This window comes from Pezoporus flaviventris, unplaced genomic scaffold, assembly GCF_033815535.1.
Source record: "Pezoporus flaviventris isolate CSIRO_AGI_PZ_B2104156 unplaced genomic scaffold, CSIRO_AGI_Pfla_v1 ptg000176l, whole genome shotgun sequence".
NCBI lineage: Eukaryota > Metazoa > Chordata > Aves > Psittaciformes > Psittacidae > Pezoporus > Pezoporus flaviventris.
The window spans coordinates 1725894-1743953 of NW_026892724.1; the positions used below are offsets into that span (position 1 = coordinate 1725894).

The 18060-nt window shown below is 49.4% G+C and overlaps 1 protein-coding gene across 2 annotated transcripts; it reads left to right on the forward strand.

The window, feature by feature from the left end:
• The first annotated feature begins 1347 nt into the window (after positions 1–1347).
• CTPS1 (CTP synthase 1) lies at positions 1348–17155 on the forward strand. Of its 2 annotated transcripts, XM_061480367.1 has the most exons (18): positions 1348–1556; positions 1798–1968; positions 2663–2763; positions 4199–4315; positions 5443–5526; positions 5748–5828; positions 7480–7631; positions 8372–8504; positions 9536–9624; positions 10856–10950; positions 11422–11484; positions 11999–12042; positions 12942–13038; positions 13286–13341; positions 13426–13522; positions 13600–13744; positions 15103–15192; positions 17014–17155. In XM_061480367.1, coding segments are annotated over exons 1-18 (1782 nt in total). In that variant the 5' UTR covers positions 1348–1390; the 3' UTR covers positions 17015–17155. The 2 variants fall into 2 exon arrangements, with proteins under 2 accessions (XP_061336351.1, XP_061336350.1); XM_061480366.1 differs by lacking the exon at positions 17014–17155 and having other exon boundaries at positions 15103–15489.
• Positions 17156–18060: the final 905 nt, after the last annotated feature.

Below are 18060 nucleotides of genomic sequence, written 5' to 3' on the forward strand. Positions count from 1 at the left end.
CTCGTGAAAAGAAATTTTCTGCCCCTGGTCCTATTGTTCTTCAATGCGGAGCTGCTCCAGCGTTTCCATGGCCTCCTCTGGCCTTGCTCCATGTCCCTCTTGCGCTGTTGTCCAGAGCTGGATCAGGACTGCAGGGGGGGATGTCTCCCCATAGTGCAGCAGAGAGGCAGGATCCCCTTCCTGAGCTGCTGCTCATGCTATGGGGGTGCACCCAGCACACGGGGGGGGGGGGCTCTGGGCTCAAGAACCAGCTCATGGGGAGCTTCTCATTGACCAATACCCCAAGTCCTTCTCAGGCTGCTCTCACTGTGTTGATACCGGGGGTTACCCCCCCCCAGCTGCAGGACCATGCATTCCTTTCCAGTGCTGACTGGGCAGGAGGAGGCTTTTGGTGCATTCAGTTTCTTGGTTTGATTTTATTTCCAAATGATACAGTGTTCTGTATCAGGTCGTAGAACAGCACTGGAAAGGGCCTTAAAGCTCCTCCAGCTCCAACCCCTGCCACGGGCAGGGACACCTCCCACTAGAGCAGCTTGCTCCAAGCCCCTGTGTCCAACCTGGCCTTGAGCACTGCCAGGGATGGGGCAGCCACAGCTTCCCTGGGCACCCTGTGCCAGCGCCTCAGCACCCTCACAGGGAAGAGCTTCTGCCTAAGAGCTCATCTCAGTCTCCCCTCTGGCAGGTTAAAGCCATTCCCCTTGGCCTGTCCCTACAGGCCCTGGTCCAAAGCCCCTCTCCAGCTTTCCTGGAGCCCCTTTATGTTGTTGCCCCAGAGCTGGATCAGGACTGCAGGGGGGAATCTCCCCATAGCGCTGCAGAGGGGCAGGATCCCCTCCCTGAGCTGCTGCTCACGCTATGGGGGTGCAGCCCAGCACACGGGGGGGTTCTGGGCTCAAGCGCTCACTGAAGCCGGGTCATGAGGAGCTTCTCATTGCCCAGCACCCCAAGTGCTCCTCCTCAGGCTGCTCTCACCGTGTTGGTACCGGGAGTTACCCCCGCCGCCCCCCCCGTACCTCAGCACCGGAGCCCCCCTGAGGGGCGGGGCGATGGCGGCGCCGTTCCCGCCTCTCTCCAACTGCGCCTGCGCCCAGCCGCGACCTGAGCCGAGCCGCGACCTGCGCCTGCTCCGTGCTCCCCGCCGAGCCGGCCGGCACGAGTCCACCCTCCCCGCCAGCGCCTTGGTCCGGTCCGGTCCGGTCCGCCCGGCGCGGGCACAGGTGAGGGGCGGCACCATGTGGGGAGCGGGGCGGGGGGGGGGGGGTTTGAACCAGCCGGGGGGGCCGCTGAGGGAAAGGGCGGGAACCGGCCCTCAGTGACAGGCGCTGGGCGGGATGGCGGCGGGGGGGCAGAGCCGTCGCTGAGGCGCTGTGGGTGTCGGGCAGCGAGGCCGATGAAGTACATCCTGGTGACGGGCGGCGTGATCTCGGGCATCGGCAAGGGGATCATCGCCAGCAGCATCGGCACCATCCTCAAGTCCTGCGGGCTGCATGTCACCTCCATCAAGATCGACCCCTACATCAACATCGACGCGGGCACCTTCTCCCCCTATGAGCACGGTGGGTGCCGTGGGCGCCGGGGAGCGCGGGTGGGGGCCTGGCCTGGCCTGGCCTGGCCGGAGCCACCTCCGGTGTGTGGTGGAGGAGCCTGGCCCTGCAGGCCTCACTGGAGCGGTCCCCTTTGTTACAGCCGCTCCTCGGCTCGCTGTTATCAACCAAAGGAGGTGTTTTTCGTGCATTGAATTCTTCACGGGCAGGCCATTGACCGTTTCCCTCTGACACGCGTGCCTTTGTGCTGCAGGGGAGGTGTTTGTGCTGGATGATGGAGGGGAAGTGGACCTGGACCTGGGCAACTACGAGCGCTTCCTCGACATCCGACTCACCAAAGACAACAACCTGACCACTGGGAAGATCTACCAGTATGTCATCAACAAGGAGAGGAAGGGAGACTATCTTGGCAAAACTGTCCAAGGTGATGTGAAGCTTCATTTCCGAGGCTTAGCAATATATCCTGCGTTTCTGTCCTGGTTTTGTGTTACATCTTGAGGTCTTTGGTGTGTCCTGGTGATGGTTTTGGGTTGCTTTTTAGAAGAGGCAGTAGTGCAGGTCTGCTGGTGTGTGCCATACTGAGCCAGGGCACCTGGGAGCCCCTCAGGACTTCCCAGTGCTCAGTAACATAATGCCTGTACACTGGCCTTGTAGCCAATGCTAAATGCGAACAGACTTCAGGCTGATACAGCTCTGCATTGTTTGGTTGCTGGTTAAAATGGTTATTGCTTTGGGTAACTATCATGGCCTTAGGAAACCCAGAGGATCTTGGTGGATCGCATCAGTCCCTTCCCTTTTTAAGCACCCTCCACAGCTGGTTTGGGTAAGGACAGTTTAAAACGCTCTGTTCAGAGCAAAGAACTGTTTGTACACAAATCTTCCATCTTACAGGAAATGTTTACGTGTGTTTAAACTGAGGCCGGGTTACATTGCCTGCCAAGGCACTGCTTGAACATCACAGCCAAGCAGCAGCACTGCAAAAATGCATCCTTCTTTAAAGAGACAAATCCCTGCTCGAGCCACATGGGAAGCACTGGCTAGTTACGTGCCCTTTAATGAGCTAGGGGGAGAAGTGCGTGTGGGTTGTGGCTTTAACCCTGCCTGGGTTTCTTTTCCAGTTGTTCCCCACATCACAGATGCAATACAAGAATGGGTAATGAGGCAGGCGCGGATTCCTGTGGATGAGGATGGCATTGAACCCCAAGTTTGTGTGATTGAGGTCTGTAGCTCTTAAAAAGTACTTTTAGCTTCTTGCATGGAGTAGACTGACCTGAATATTTCGCATAGTAATTTTTATTATTAACATTCAACTCTGCTTGTTGTTGAGTTGGTTAAAAATCATTCTTGTTACCTTCACTTATTCAGCTAATCTTTTGAGTGCTGTCTGCCTGAATCTGCGCACAGAAGGACTTAGGTCTTGGACAGTTATTAGATGCTTTGCTCTCTAGTGTAATGTGCATTAGTCTATAGGGTGAATAGCTCTTGTAACTTTGTACGCCAAAGTCTGAGTTGATCATGCTGTACCCTCTCCTTCCCTGGTGGTTTGAGGAGAGTGGGGGGAAGGTAAATCACCCCCAGGAAACAGTAAAGGGAGCCTTGGAGCCACTAGTGCAAGTATGGACCTAGAAAAGGGAAAGGCACAAGTTAGTGGTGACAAACCCCATGCAGTGTCCTGTGTGCTGTATGGGACATGCTGCTGCTGAAGGAGGCAGAGGAAGAGGGTGAAGGCTCTTGAGAATGCTGAGCTGGCTGGTGAGATGTTCTAATGCAGGAGAGAGGGAGCTTGTCAAGGTGCCCAGGTCGTGCTGACTTAGACTCCATGGAGCCTGAGTGCCAGTTTCTGTTCCAGAACTCACAAGCCTGCATCCTGGATTACCTTGGAAGCATGATCTGACAGCACAGAGGTTGTTCATGCTCCAGAGAATGCCTTGTCTCTCTTCCTGCATCTGTCCACAACTACCCTGGAGAGTCACTAAAACTTAACAGAAATTTTGCTTCTCAGTGCCACTTGATGTTCAGAAATGATAATTTTAACATTTCAATCTTCTCCCTGAATAGAGAATAGGGGTAAAGCCAATATCCCTGGAGAGGGCTGCCCAGGTGGGAAGTTGTGTTTCTTATAGCTTTCTGATTCTTTTTTTTTTGGGAAATCATGAAGGTAAAAGAATAGCTGGGGTAGATGGGAGGCTGTGGAAGCTGTACATAGAGCTGGCAACTCCTCATGCTTTTTGTAATGGTGTTGGTGCTTCTTGAGGGAATTGGAGGGAGGCGTTGGGGAGATGTTTTAGTGTCCTTTTATGTGTCATAGAATCATATATGAATCCTAGAAGGATTTGGGTTGAAGTGACCTTGAAGCTCATCCAGTTCCAACCCCTGCCACAGGCAGGGACCCTTTCCACTAGAGCAGCTTGCTCCAAGCCCCTGTGTCCAACCTGGCCTTGAACACTGCCAGGGATGGGGCAGCCACAGCTTCTCTGGGCACCCTGTGCCAGCGCCTCAGCACCCTCACAGGGAAGAGCTTCTGCCTAAGAGCTCATCTCAGTCTCCCCTCGGGCAGGTTAAAGCCCTTTGTCCTATTCTTACATGTATGTTGTAGTGTACAAATTCATTGGGGGTTGTTTTGGTACTAACTTGCAATGCTTTGTCTCTGTCAGCTTGGTGGGACGGTGGGTGATATTGAGAGCATGCCCTTCATTGAAGCTTTCCGCCAGTTCCAGTTCAAAGCCAAAAGAGAGAATTTCTGTAACATTCATGTCAGTCTGGTTCCCCAGGTAAGGACCTAAAAGATTTTGGTGCTCAGAGGCTTCCCCTGTCCAAAACTGGCTTCCTAAATATGTGTTTCTGAAATGCTGTATCTGTAGCACTGTCACATTTGTAGTTCTCTTCTGAAGTGAACAGAAACTTTTCAAAGTGTGTAATAAGTAGTTGGGAGTTGCAGCAAACGCAGTTTTGCATCTTTAACTACTGGGTTTTGCTTGCAATTGTCTCCTAGCTTGTGCAGGTAAACCTGCTTTCTGGAGCTGAAAACTTTCCCTTCATTTGTGTAGCCTTTCATTTCTGCACAGCTCATGGAAAGTTCAGGGATGCAGTCAGACTTAACAGTCATTTGGCCTTATTAACAAAAGCCCATGCCAAGCTCTTCCTGGAGTTCTTTCCTCTCTTGCTTTATGTTTCTCTCATCCCAAGATTTACATTAACTGTAGTTCATGAAATAGGTTGGGTTACTTTTCTAATTTCCAAACATAATACTGTGCTTTGAAACATAATCTGTTGTGGTTTTTTTCTTTTCCCTAGACAATGTTTTTCATGTGTGTTGTGAACTTTAATAGTCATTTCATAGACTCTCACATCTGACTGCTGTGTAAAGCCATTCCAGTCAGAGTGGATATTGCTTTTGGTTCAGAGATTCAGCTAAGAAGCAGTGCTGAAAAAACCTCTTCCGTGGTTATGTGAAAGGTACGGGAGAGCACGTGTCTTCCTTGGCTGGAACTGCAGCTGATAGAGCAACTTGATGGTTACTAGAGTGCAGATCAGTCTCTGTTCTCTTCTCTCTCTCTCTTGTTTCCCTTTCTGTCCAGGCCAGGTGATATCTTGAGGGAAAAAAATAGAAATATAAAATATTAGGTATTTGGAGGGAGCAGTGGATAAAAACCTTCTCTGTTCTCTCTTTCCCTCACTGTAACGCATACCTGCTTACTGTCCAGACTTGAACCCTGGTCTCTGCTGGTTGCTTTCAGGCTTTGAAATGAAAATGATGGTGATTAAAGTTTATGTGAATTGTCTGAGAACAGGGTTAAAGCTTTTACAAAATGAATTGGGTGGAGAATCCTCATTCTGATGAATCACTGCTACATATCATCCTAATTTGACCTACCAACTTCTGCTCTTCTCTGACCAGCCAAGCTCTACAGGAGAGCAGAAGACTAAACCTACCCAAAACAGTGTTCGTGAACTCAGAGGTCTTGGTCTCTCACCAGATCTGGTAAGGTTTGCTGTATGGCTTTGGGTTTAAAACTGCAGTACTGGCATGTTGCAACAGCATCCTAGAGTAAATAATGCTGAGGTTGAGAGCTTCTTTATGTCGAGAATAAACAAGTAGAAGCAACTAAGTTGGGTTTTTTCCCCCAAAACAGCTGCTTTAGAGGTTTGTTCCAGGAATGTTTTGAGTTCTGCTTCACAACCTTGATGTTGCTGTTCTCTTAGATTGTTTGCAGGTGCTCCACTCCTTTGGATACCTCAGTAAAAGAAAAGATTTCCATGTTCTGTCATGTTGAACCAGAGCAGGTAAAGTTTGCTGTCTGCACTTCCTTGCAATAAATATTGTAGCTGTTTGTCAAATGCTGAGTGGAGTTGTATCTGAACTTGCGTTCTAGCTGTGTCTTTTGTTAGCTGCATAATTCATTTGCTGCTTTGTCTTGCCTACATTCCTTACGCATGGAACTGTTGCAAAAAGAGTCCTTTTTATGCCAGCACCCATGTTTCCTTAGAAGGTAGTTAGCACAGATGTAGAGACCTCTCTGGAATCCGAAATATGTTCTGAATAGTTGTTTTTGACCTTAGTTATCCTTCCACATTCCTTCCGTGAATACAGAAGAATGAGATTTGTCAGGATTTAGAGGCCAAAGAGTAGTTGCTTAAAATGAGGCTTAAGGGACACATAAATGTATTTCATACATGGCTCTCTTCACGATACTATTTTTCTGCCCGTTTTCATGAGGAGAGGTTGCACAGAGCAGTTGAAGTGATGTTGGAGAGAAGCATTGCTTCACTTCAGTGTTGGGTGATAGGCAGTAATTCCATGTTAGCATGAGTCTTTTTATATTGAGACCACTCTGCATAGCAGTCTGAGGCAGACCTTGTAAAACAGTCTGGAGGATAAATACTGGCACTTTCCAGTGCAGCTGGAGCTTGAAAACATTGATGGGTTTGGGAAAGACTGAGCATTACAATTCCAGGCTCTGGCAAGTCGTAATTTCCTCTACCATGAGATCAAACTGAGTCTCTTGCAGTTTCGAGTGTTACACTCAGAATTACGTGGCAATAGCATTGCTGTGTCAGCAGTAGAACACCTGCCTCTTGCTGGCCAGGAACTGGAAGGAAGTTGGCTCTTTTGTCAGGCACTTTCCAGGAAGCTTGATGCAGTTTCATGTAGTTGTTTCTCTGCAGCTGCACTTGGATCGAGAAGTAAATGCTGTTGACTGTAAAAGAGGAAAACTTGCAGCCCTAAGGGTTTTACTGGTTGAACTCTGCTTTCATTTCAGTCAGGAGAAACAAGGGTTTAAAAATAGTTGTGCCAGTGTATTTTTGATCCTTAAAGTACAGTCTCATTCCTGATGGACAGGACACAGTTGTCCAGAGCTGTCTTTCCTTTTCTGAGAAAGCCTGTTTCAGTGAACTGGAACTGTTGGTGCAGATATTCCTCACTGGCCACAGAATTCTTAGTTGTTTAATCCTAAGTTTGATGAAGGATGCCCTGTAAAATTTATTGCTGTGGTAAGATCCCAGATTTTCCTGGGCTTTAATCAAACTGAGAGTCAACAGTGGTGGGAAGTGGGGAAACTGGGCTCATGGGCACTTTAACTGTAGTTGCAATTTGGATTACCAGGAAGGCTCTATCACAGCAGGAGGCTCTTTGAAGCATGCTTTGAACTTTGCTGTGTGCTTGCATAACATGCAGAGCAGCTGACTTTCTTACTGCTGGGTTATGTGTAAAAGCCCTTCCTAAGGAGCTGCAGTGAGCAGGAATACCTGGGAAGCGTTGAAGGATGGCCTTTCCAAGTATATGGAAACGAGCAATAAACGATTCATATGTTATTTCCTGGAAGTCTAGGTGATCAGATGGTTGTCTGCTCGAGACGAAAGGTCTCTGATACCTGTCTAAAAATAATTGCCCAGGCACTTAATTTGTTTTAATGACACTCCATTTTCTGAACAGGTCATCTGTGTTCATGATGTCTCTTCTATCTACCGAGTTCCTCTGTTGTTAGAGGAGCAGGGAGTCGTGGACTACTTCAGACACAGGCTTGACCTTCCCATTGAGAGGCAGCCCAGGAGGATGCTCATGAAGTGGAAGGAAATGGCTGACAGGTGAGCTGCAACTGGGCGTAGTGTGAGTTCAGACTCTGGATTAGGTTTCCTTCTTGGTTGTAGGTTATTAGGCGTTGAGTGTTGCTTTGTATTCCTCATGTGTTCTTAGTGCTCAAATTTGTTTCTTTTTTTTTTCCACTGCAAAAAAGCATTTTTCTTCCTACACTTTAACTGGAAAAAAAAAACCCATCTTCAGTATGAGAATCATACAATCCCAGCCTGCTTTGGGTTGGAAGGGACTGTAAAGCTCATCCAGTTCCAACCCCCTGCCATGGGCAGGGACGCCTTCCACTAGAGCAGGTTGCTCCAAGCCCCATCCAACCTGGCCTTGAACACTGTGTAGGGAGGTGCTGTATGGTGTAACCATATGCAGAGGGGTGCTTTGATCCTAAGAGTTCACTGCAGACTTTCAATCTGATACGGCTTTCTGAAAACACAGTTTGGATCTACTCAGAATGGCTTTGCAGCACAAGAAGAGATGAATTAATTTATACATGGCTTTCTGCAACGTATTTTTCTCTGTCAGTGTTGTTTTTTCCTTCATTTAATCTTGCTTTGATGTTTTTCAGTCATAATTCTTGTAAAAGGTCACCTCTTCCAAAGCCATCATCTCTCTGCTTGGCCAGACTTTCAAGAACCCAACTGTTTATGTTACTTGAAAAGCTTGACTAGAATGCAAGTGATTCTTGGCCCTGTTTCCTGTCGGTGATGAAATAACCCTGTGTTCTGGTTTTGTGTAGATATGACCGCCTCCTTGAGACGTGTTCCATTGCTCTTGTTGGCAAATACACCAAGTTTTCAGACTCCTATGCATCTGTCATTAAAGCACTGGAGCATTCTGCACTGGCCATCAACCACAAACTTGACATTAAGGTAAGGCTGGGGGGGTGTGTGTCTAACAAATCAGTCCCCTTCCTTCCACCCGCAGTGCTTTCCAGCTTAACTGAGCTCTTCACAAACCCACAGACAGAAAGGGAGAGTTGATTCAGGCAGTGAACTTTAAAATAGTCCGTGGATTACAGCATCAGACATCTATGGCCAGGCATAAACCAGCTTCAAAGCAAAGCATCCTGTGGGATAGAATAGGTGTTTGTGTTGACTGGGCTGCATGAAAAGGAGCATGAGCAGCAGCTTAAAGGAGGTGATCCTGCCTCTCTGCTCTGCTCTTGTGAGACCCCACTTGCAGCACTGTGTGCAGTTCTGGTGTCCCCAATATAAGAACTGTTGGAGCAAGTCCAAGGAGGCCACGAGGATGAGCAGGGATTTGAGCACCTCCCCTATGAAGATGGGCTGAGAACATTGGGGCTGTTCAGCCTGGACAAGGGGTGAGGGTTTAAACTGAAACAGGGGAAGTTCAGGTTAGTTATAAGGCAGAAGTTCTTCCCTGTGAGGGTGCTGAGGCGCTGGCCCAGGGTGCCCAGAGAAGTGGTAAATCCTCCATCCCTGACAATGTACAGCTGTCTGGTGTTGCTTCCACCGTGGTGAGCACATGGTGCTTGCCTTGGCAGGTCGGTGGGAGTGTGATACAGGCAATCTGCCAGACATCCCTATATTTGGACTTCAGTGGTCCCATCTCACTGTGCCCCATTAAGACTTCACATTTAGTGAGTCTGGGGCTCATGGACTTCATGTCAGAGCAGAGCTGAAGGAGGGGAAGACAGAAACGGCTGCTGTTTGTGTACTGGGAGCAGGGTGGTGGGAGAGAGCAGGCAGGAAATCAACCCAGGAAACAATAAGCAAGTATCCAGTAGGAAACAAATCCAGAGTTATGGTTGGACGTGATGATCTTAAAGGTCTTTCCCAACCTGATTGATTCCATGATTCTGTATCTCGAATGAGCATTAAGGAGACCCTCTGCACTCTTGTGGCAACAGCTCATCATCCTTTTTTGGATCTCTTTCTAGTACATTGACTCTGCTGACTTGGAGCCGGATACTCTGCGGGAGGAACCTGTCCGCTACCATGAAGCATGGCATAAGCTGTGCAGTGCTGAGTAAGACTCTTCAGCTCTGCCCATTTCTTTGGAGCATGTCTGGTAGACTTGCTGCTGTGGATAAGTGTTGGAATTACGAGGCTCACTGGATGCTGTTTTCCGTGTGTGTGTGTGTGTGTGAGCACGCTCTGACATTGCTTCACGTATCTCTCAATGATCCAGGCTCAGATGTAAAATGGAGAGTTGTTGAGTAAGTGAGGGAGTTTGTGAAAGGCAGCAGTGGCCCTTCCAGTGCCTAAAGGGGCTGACAAGAAAGCTGGAGAGGGACTTTTTAAAGGAGCAAATGGTGATAGGATGAGGGGGAACGGCGTTAACCTGACAGAGGGCAGGTTTGGATTAGATCTTAGGAAGGAATGCTTCCCTGTGAGGGTGCTGAGGCGCTGGCACAGGGTGCCCAGAGAAGCTGTGGCTGCCCCATCCCTGGCAGTGTTCAAGGCCAGGCTGGACACAGGGGCTTGGAGCAAGCTGCTCTAGTGGGAGGTGTCCCTGCCCGTGGCAGGGGTTGGAGATGGATGAGCTTTAAGTTCCCTTCTAACAAAAACCAGTCTGGGATTCTGTGATCATGTAGGTGAGGATGTGCACAGACTGGTGGGTAAACAGGTGAGAGCAAATAGGGGGAAAGGTAAGTACTGGTAAAGGCTATTAAAGCCAAAGAGAGAGGATGGAAGATGTAAATGGGGTATAAAGTTCTTTAGGAAAAAGGTGTGAGAAGGGATCCAGAGCAGTGCCAGGAGTTAGCTCAGAAAATGAGAGCAAGTGGGGCATGTGAGCCCCTAGGGAAGCAGGTTTTGGGGACAGCAGGAGAATAAAGAACCATTTGCAGAGTGTAGGAGGTTCTCCTGCATTCTGTCTGCTCCTTGTGTCTACAGATAACCTGGCACTGCAGCCAGCAGCTTCCTCAGCAGGGGCCTGTCTGGCCCCTGTTTGCTGTAGAGTCATGTAATGTGACCCATTCTGGTGCTAAAACCTGCACTGGATTTGGGATTTCCTGGGCAGGTAAAAGTTGCATTTGTAAGATGTTTCCCTGAAAATTCTGTGGCAGTTTATGTGACAGCTCATGGGAAATCATAAGGAAACTGTGCTGCAAGCAGGCCTTGCCCTGGAGGTACTTGGAAGCTCTTTTCAGGAGTGAGGTCTTGCAAGTCCAGGATTTTATGGGAGAAAGGGAGTATGTGATGGGGAAACCAGGCTGCTGAGCCCCATTGACCAGAATCTTTTCATCCTCATGCAGTGGAGTTCTGGTTCCTGGAGGATTTGGTGTTCGAGGGACAGAAGGCAAAATTCAAGCTATTTCATGGGCAAGAAAACAGAAAAAACCCTTCTTAGGTGAGAAATGTGTTCCATGCATGAGAAGAAATAAAGGAAGAGGCCTTACTGGTCTGCAGCAAGAGCTTCACTTATCAGTGTCTGGAATGTGCAGTTTTGAAGAGGACTGGCTGAGTAAGGCTAAGCTTAACTGGATGACTGCAGTTAGCTCTGTTGGGGTCAGAGTTGGTTGGGATGACAAGGAATCTCTGTAATGAAGGGATTGGGATCTCACAGGAGGTTCCAGAGGAGGCTGCAGTGATCTTGGCATGAAGAAATATGTGACTGCATTTAAATGAAATGGATGTGGGGAGAGATGGGGGATGTTGTGTGAGCAGAGTGGTGTGGAATGAAACCTGTCTGAACCAGACTCCCACATCCAGGTCAAAGGTTTGTCTCAGCCAGGTTTTCCTCTGACCTGACTGTATGTGCTCAGTGATTTGGGCTCAGTGGCCCTTGGCCTGAGCTCTGTGTTCTCCATTCTTCCTGCAGGAGTCTGTTTGGGAATGCAGCTGGCAGTGGTGGAGTTTGCACGCAGTATTCTCGGGTGGCAAGGTAACTGCACAAAACCCTCCCTGGATTTGATCATTTCTTCGCTTGAGCAACACCTTGTCATTCATAAAACCTGCAATTCTTTATTTGTCATTGGTAGACAGATTTCATCTTTTTCTAGGCCTGTAAAATCCCCCATCTCCTTTGCTAATTCACAGGAAAAAGAATGATTTCCTTACCCTGTTCACATAAAAGTCAGTGAAGTAAGGCCTGCTTATAGTGCTGGAACATTGCTCTGAATGTGTGCTTTTCCTGAGTGACCCACACTTTCATCATTCGTGGCACTGGACTGGTTGCCCTACGATGGGGGGCCAGGCAGCCTCAGAAATTGCTGAGGTCCCTCCACTGCTCTCTGGGGCTCAGCTGGCAGCTCTGTGCAGGCGAGTGCTCAGCACCTACAGCTTTCTGTTTGCTCGGGTGCAGGCAGGAGATGCAGCTGTACCTGGGGCACGTCCTGTAAGTGCATTTCGTGGCCTGAGGGAGTTTGTGGTTCTGATTGATGAATGTTACTTTGCAGATGCTAACTCGACAGAATTTGACCCCAAAACTGCTCATCCAGTGGTGAGTTTCTGGCAGCTTGCTTGTAATACCCTTTCTGTGCTTGAGTTCTCTACAGATAAGAGCTTGGAGTATTCTGTCTTGTGGCTTGTGTCTTCCACCATTTACTAACCTGAAATGAAAATGTCTTTGCCCAGTTACCTGTATGGTAATCTTCAAAGAAGATTGTAATGCTTATTATAGGTGAAACACTAATCTTTTTAAGGTTTTTTATGTTTAATCACACATTTTTGTAAACCAAAGAGGGAAAACATTCTTCAAGGGCAGTTTGAAAGCTGATTTCACAGAGTAAATGCTAAAGATTTGGTGGTATCTGGATTCCAGGGCATAACTGTTTCAATTATGAGCTCAGAAATCAGCAGAGACACACATGAAGTCCTTGGAACATCTGTGGATGCATTTCTGACCTTGCATTTCTCAGGCTGCAGGCCCTCTGTGCCTGTTGCAGACCCCAGCATAATGCCTGGTTCTTTTATAGTGTAAAAAGCTACTCAGAAGGAAAGAGTTCTCAGAAAGCAGCTTATGAAGTTCTTTATCTGACTCTTGAGTGATTCTGATGTGGGGGTTTTGTCTCTGTAAATCTGCTTGGTTTTGTTTAACATGTAGTTCAGTAAGTGGCACAGGATTAGTGTGGGACCTGTGTAGGCTTTGACTGACACCATTTCCTCTGCTAAAGCTTCCTGAACACCCACAAACCTTCCTGATCTGCACAGCCTTAACTAGAATAGCTCAGCTGACTAATCCAGTCCTATTGGTCTGCCTGGAGGGACAGTGTCCCTTAGGGTGGGTTGCCTGTTTTCTGGATGGATGTTGTTCTGTTTTCCCCCTTTAATATCCCAGAGACTGCCTGGGACTGTCATTCCTTCCTCATTCTCACTTCCCTCTTGGAATGCCTTTTGCAGGTCATAGACATGCCAGAACATAATCCTGGGCAAATGGGTGGGACCATGAGGCTTGGCAAGAGAAGGACACTCTTCCATACCAAGAATTCAATCATGAGTAAGGCATTTCTTACCTCTTTTGGAAGTGTTTCCTGGGAATGGCATGTATGTAGGGTGGGTTTGGGAAGTGAGACCTGGGAATGTTAAAGCATCTGTGAGTGGGGGGTTGTTCTGGTGGTGAAATGGAGATCAGTGAATTTGGTCCCTCCGGAAGTGGCAGATCCTGGTGGATGCTGTTCATATGAACTTGGCATCGTGCAAACTGTTTGGCATCTGCTCTAAGAAATGCCTTCCTTTTGGTGTAGGGAAGCTGTACGGAGATCACGACTTCCTGGAGGAGAGACACAGACACAGGTTTGAGGTAAAAATGCTCCTGGAGATACTGAGCTTTTCTGTGTAATCCAGACAAGAGAGATCATGGGGTTTCTTCCTTCTGGTCTTCTAGGTCAACCCAGAACTGAAGAAGTGTTTTGAAGAGCAAGGTTTGAAGTTTGTAGGCCAGGATGAGGAGGGAGAGCGAATGGAAGTGATTGAGCTGGAAGGTGAGCACTTAACTCGTTTGGGTGCAGGTCACAGGCTTGAAAGCCTTGACAAGAAGGTTTTCTCTTTCTTTCTCTAGAGCATCCTTTCTTCGTTGGTGTTCAGTATCACCCTGAATTCCTCTCCAGACCCATTAAGCCATCTCCTCCCTACTTCGGCCTCCTCTTGGCCTCTGCAGGAAGGCTCACACATTACCTACAGAAGGGCTGCAGGCTCTCACCCAGGTAGGTTGAAGGAAGACGCCAGTCAGCCCTTTTAGAAGGCAGTGCTGCTTCCTACAGGATAAACTGGAGAATCCTCTTGGCACTGAGCTACTGTGGGGTATAGAGGGGTATTTGCAGCACCTCTTCTTTCCATTCCTTCTTGGAAAGCTCTTGTCTTGCATTGTAAGATTGACTGTAGGGCCATAGAGCTGTCTGACAGCGAGGTCCCATCTTTAGGGAGATGGGACTCTGTGGTCTTGTGTGGTCAGTTGGATGTGTCTGGGGAAACTGGAGCTGGGTCTGCTCTTGTGGTGACTGGAAGGGTTTTCCCCACGTTCCTTGTACGAGTCCTAGGGACAGGTTGATCGTTGAAACTTGTTCCTCTTGCTGGTTTAAAGAATGGGCCCTGGTGGAGCAGCTTCTGTTTTCCTGCTTGACTTAAGCTTTCTTCTGTCTCAGTGTGCAGAGCAGCTGATGTTTTGGGTAGACTTAATGGTGCATTTACTTCCTTCTGCTGCTCCCTGCTACCCTCCAGTTCTGCTCAGCAGTTGTGGCAAGATGCAGCAAGTATCACTTGGTAGTGAGCCATTTTCCTCCTCACGGAGGAGGATTTGCTTGTGTAGCTGGAGCACTGGCATGCTCTAACCCCCAAACCCCAAACTAAATGCAGAAGAGAAGTAGCACTGAATATATTAAACTAAAGCAACACAAACAGGACAGTATTGGCCTGTCTGGGTTGAGCTGCTCTGCAGCTGCACCACAGGAATTCCAGTGTCCATGTCTGGAGTTGTGCTCTGATCTGCTTTGAAGAGAGTTTCTGTGGGAGGATGCCTTCCAAGGCTCGAGGGGTATTTTCATTTCCTGCTTTTGGGTTTGAAATGGCTCCGCAGAGCAGAGGAGCTGAAGTTTGCTCTGTACTGCAGCATCCTAAGTTAGTTCAGTCTGCTCCTGGACTCTTCTGACATTAGTGTATAATCTAAAACCACTGGTGGGGGTTATAGCCCAGCATATACCCCCCTTCTTCCTGTACCCCACCTCCTCCTGTGCCCTTGGAACTCTCATCATGTTCTGAGGTGCCTCACTGTTGTACTCTAACGTGGTTTGTGTGTGACACCAAACCAGGGGCACAGGCTGTGTACCTGGGGATGGGAGCTGGGCCCACAGGAACCTGGTGAGGGTTCATGGGGACAAGTGCAGAGTCCTGCGTCTCAGAGCTCCCTGCAGTGACACAGGCTGGGGCCTGAGCAGCTTTGGGGCCTCTCTGCTGACAAGGTGTTGGGGAACAGCAGAAGGAACAAGAACCAGCAGCTTGTGCTGGCAACAGATGCAGCAAACAGCATCCTGTGCTCCCTAAACCAGCATCTTTCTGATCTCTGCAGGGACACCTACAGTGACAGAAGTGGCAGCAGCTCACCTGACCTGGAGATAACAGAGCTGAAGTTCCCATCAGTAAATCATGATGATTCCTGGTAACTTTGAATGAGCTCAACCTCTTTCCTTATGGAAACCATTTCCTTGCCCAGCTGCCTCCTGGCAGCTGAAGGTTTCACATCAGGTGGTAGAGAACTGGCACCCCATGAGAGGTGCTGATGCTCACACACGTATTCCAGCTGTGCTGCGGGATGTGTGTCTGGGTGGCAGATGTGTGTGGGGGGTGTTTCCTTAGCAAGCTGACACATAATAAAGTGTAAAAATACATGTGGGAGATAGAGATGAAACTCAGATCCGTTAAAAAGCACAAATAGAGCACACGTGCCTGAAAGTGGGGGCAAAGCTGAGCAAGCTTTGGATGTAGAAAGTTCAGTTTTGGGAGCAATCTCTCATCTCTGCCAAGGAATGTTTTTGAATTGCCCGTTCTCCCCATCTCCTGAGACAGCGAGCTCCTCTGCTGAGCCAGTGGGCTTGAGCTCTGCATGGTGGTAGCTGCTGCAGATGTGGATGTGGAAGCTGGATGTGTGTGACGCAGTGGCAGAGGGAGGCACTAAAACCTGGCCCTCTGGCTCACCAGGAAAGGCAGACTTGATTCTTCCATGAGTTCTCCCTTAGTGCAGTAGGAGATCGTGGCCTTTTCCCCACTGATATAGAGGGAGAGCAGGGCTTTGTTGCCCAGTGCCACCAAGGATGTCCAACTGGTATCAGAGTGGCTGTCCCCAGTGTAGGGAAGGTGACACTGGCTTATGTGGCACATGGTCCAGCTCAGCTCTCCTAATAGCTGCATCGTAAGGAAGATTCTCTGGTAGCAGCCCTGGGCAGGGTGTGAAGTCGGGTCTCAGCTGCACAGTGCTCTATTGGTTCATTTATGTTTTATTCCAAAAGTGATTTCTTAAAGGAGCTTTCTCCCTCAGGGTCTTAATGTTGCCACAGTGCCCCTGTGCAACTGACAGGCACCTTTATCCTGGGGAGGGGAGTGTTGTCAGGTCCCATGTGTTACATTTCTCTGGCGTGCTGCATGTGAGACATGGGCTTCAGTGCGCTGCTGTGTTAAAGAGCGTACAGATGTGGCAGAAAATACCCTCCCTGTGTTGCAGCCAGTCCTCAGGGGTCACAAGGGCTGATAGGGAAAGCTCTATAGAAAACTGACCCAATTGGTAATTCACGGAATCCCAGCCTGGTTTGGGTTGGAAGGGACCTTAAAGCTCCTCCAGCTCCAACCCCTGCCACGGGCAGGACCCCTTCCACTAGAGCAGCTTGCTCCAAGCCCCTGTGTCCAACCTGGCCTTGAACACTGCCAGGGATGGGGCAGCCACAGCTTCTCTGGGCACCCTGTGCCAGCGCCTCAGCACCCTCACAGGGAAGAGCTTCTGCCTAAGAGCTCATCTCAGTCTCCCCTCGGGCAGGGGGCACCACTCGTCACTGGTCTCCAGCTAATTCCTTATCCACTGAGGGATCAATCTGTCACATCCATGTCTCCAGGTTAGACAGGGATGCTGTGCAGGACAGGGTCTCACACCTTGCACAAGTCCAGGCAGACAAGGTCAGTTGCTCTTCCCTTACCCCTCACCAGTGCTGTGGTCCATCACAGAAGGCCACCAACTTGGTCCCCTTTCTCACTTTGGTGTATTTTGGTGTGTGAATGGGTCTTGGTCAGGCCAAGCATCTGTGGGCCTTGACTCAAGGGCAGAACAGGACCCCGACATGTTAGCATCTGGCTCCATCACCCTTAGCAGGGTTGTGCAGCTCCCCTCACCAGAGCTCTCAAGGCCTCAGGCCTCGTGCCCTCAGCTGTGTGTGCAGCTCCAGCCCCTTGCTCTTCCCTCTCAGTAACTCCTGCTCCTTTTCTCTCTCCCCAGATGTGTCTGTGCTGAAGAGAAGAGTCTGCACTTGATTTCCCAGGCGTTCTTACAGCAATAGCTTGAGCACTCTCAGCTTTGGGCTTCCTTAACTTATGGGTTTATAAGTTTCCTTAGGAAATCCTGACCCTTTATTTCCCCAGTCTTCTGCCCTTTATTTTCTATGTAGATTCTGTTTGCTCCTGGAGGAGAGCCCATCGCAGCACACGCACCGCTTGGCTTCCTGCTCTCCCACCAGCCTGGAGATACAAAGCCAAGTGGGGTACAGGGCTGGGTGTGTTTGGGGGGGGACAACACACAGTTGGATGCTCCTTCCCAGCGCATGGTGACAGTGGCAGTGCTTTGGGGCTCAGGTGCTGGCACGTTTGTTGCTTTCTGCTCCCTCAGCACCTTTATAGCACTGGTGGAATCATTGGGATGACACCGGATTTTGGGGGCTCTGTTCTGCAGCTGTGCTGTGCTGCAGGGGATGGGGCTGCTCAGCTTTCTGCAGGCTTTCTCTTTTCTTTGGGGGGGATGTTTTGTTCTTTTTTTGGTTGTTTTTGTCTTCTCAGTAGCATTTCAAACCATTTGGCACTGGTGGTCTGGGTGCATTCATTACCAGTAGTGAATTTTTAACCAGGAAAAGCGTCCTGGAACACCTGGATCAGCTCTAACTGTGATGTGTCCCTGCAGGGATGCACCCGACCTGCATCATGTGGGGTGGGGTGGGGTGGGGGAATAAAAAGCAAAAGCAATGTCAGGAAAGCCTGAGCCTGGCGTTGCCGTTGGCCCTGCAGTGCCAGCGCCGCTGGTGCTGCCTCTGGGCCGGGACACTTGAACTCCTTGCATCAAGGGGGAGGTACAGAAACAAGTGAACTGCTTTCAGATGCTGCCTTTAACAGCTCCCGTTTGCCTCGGACTGAGCCATTCATGGTGCTTTTTGTTTCAGTTTTTGGAAGTGGAGCCTTCCTTCCGTTGCCTTCTTTGCCCCGGCGCAGCCGCTGCTCCCTATGGAATGCCCGAGGGAGCACGTTGCGGTGTGCAGTGCTGGGGTCACTGTCGTGG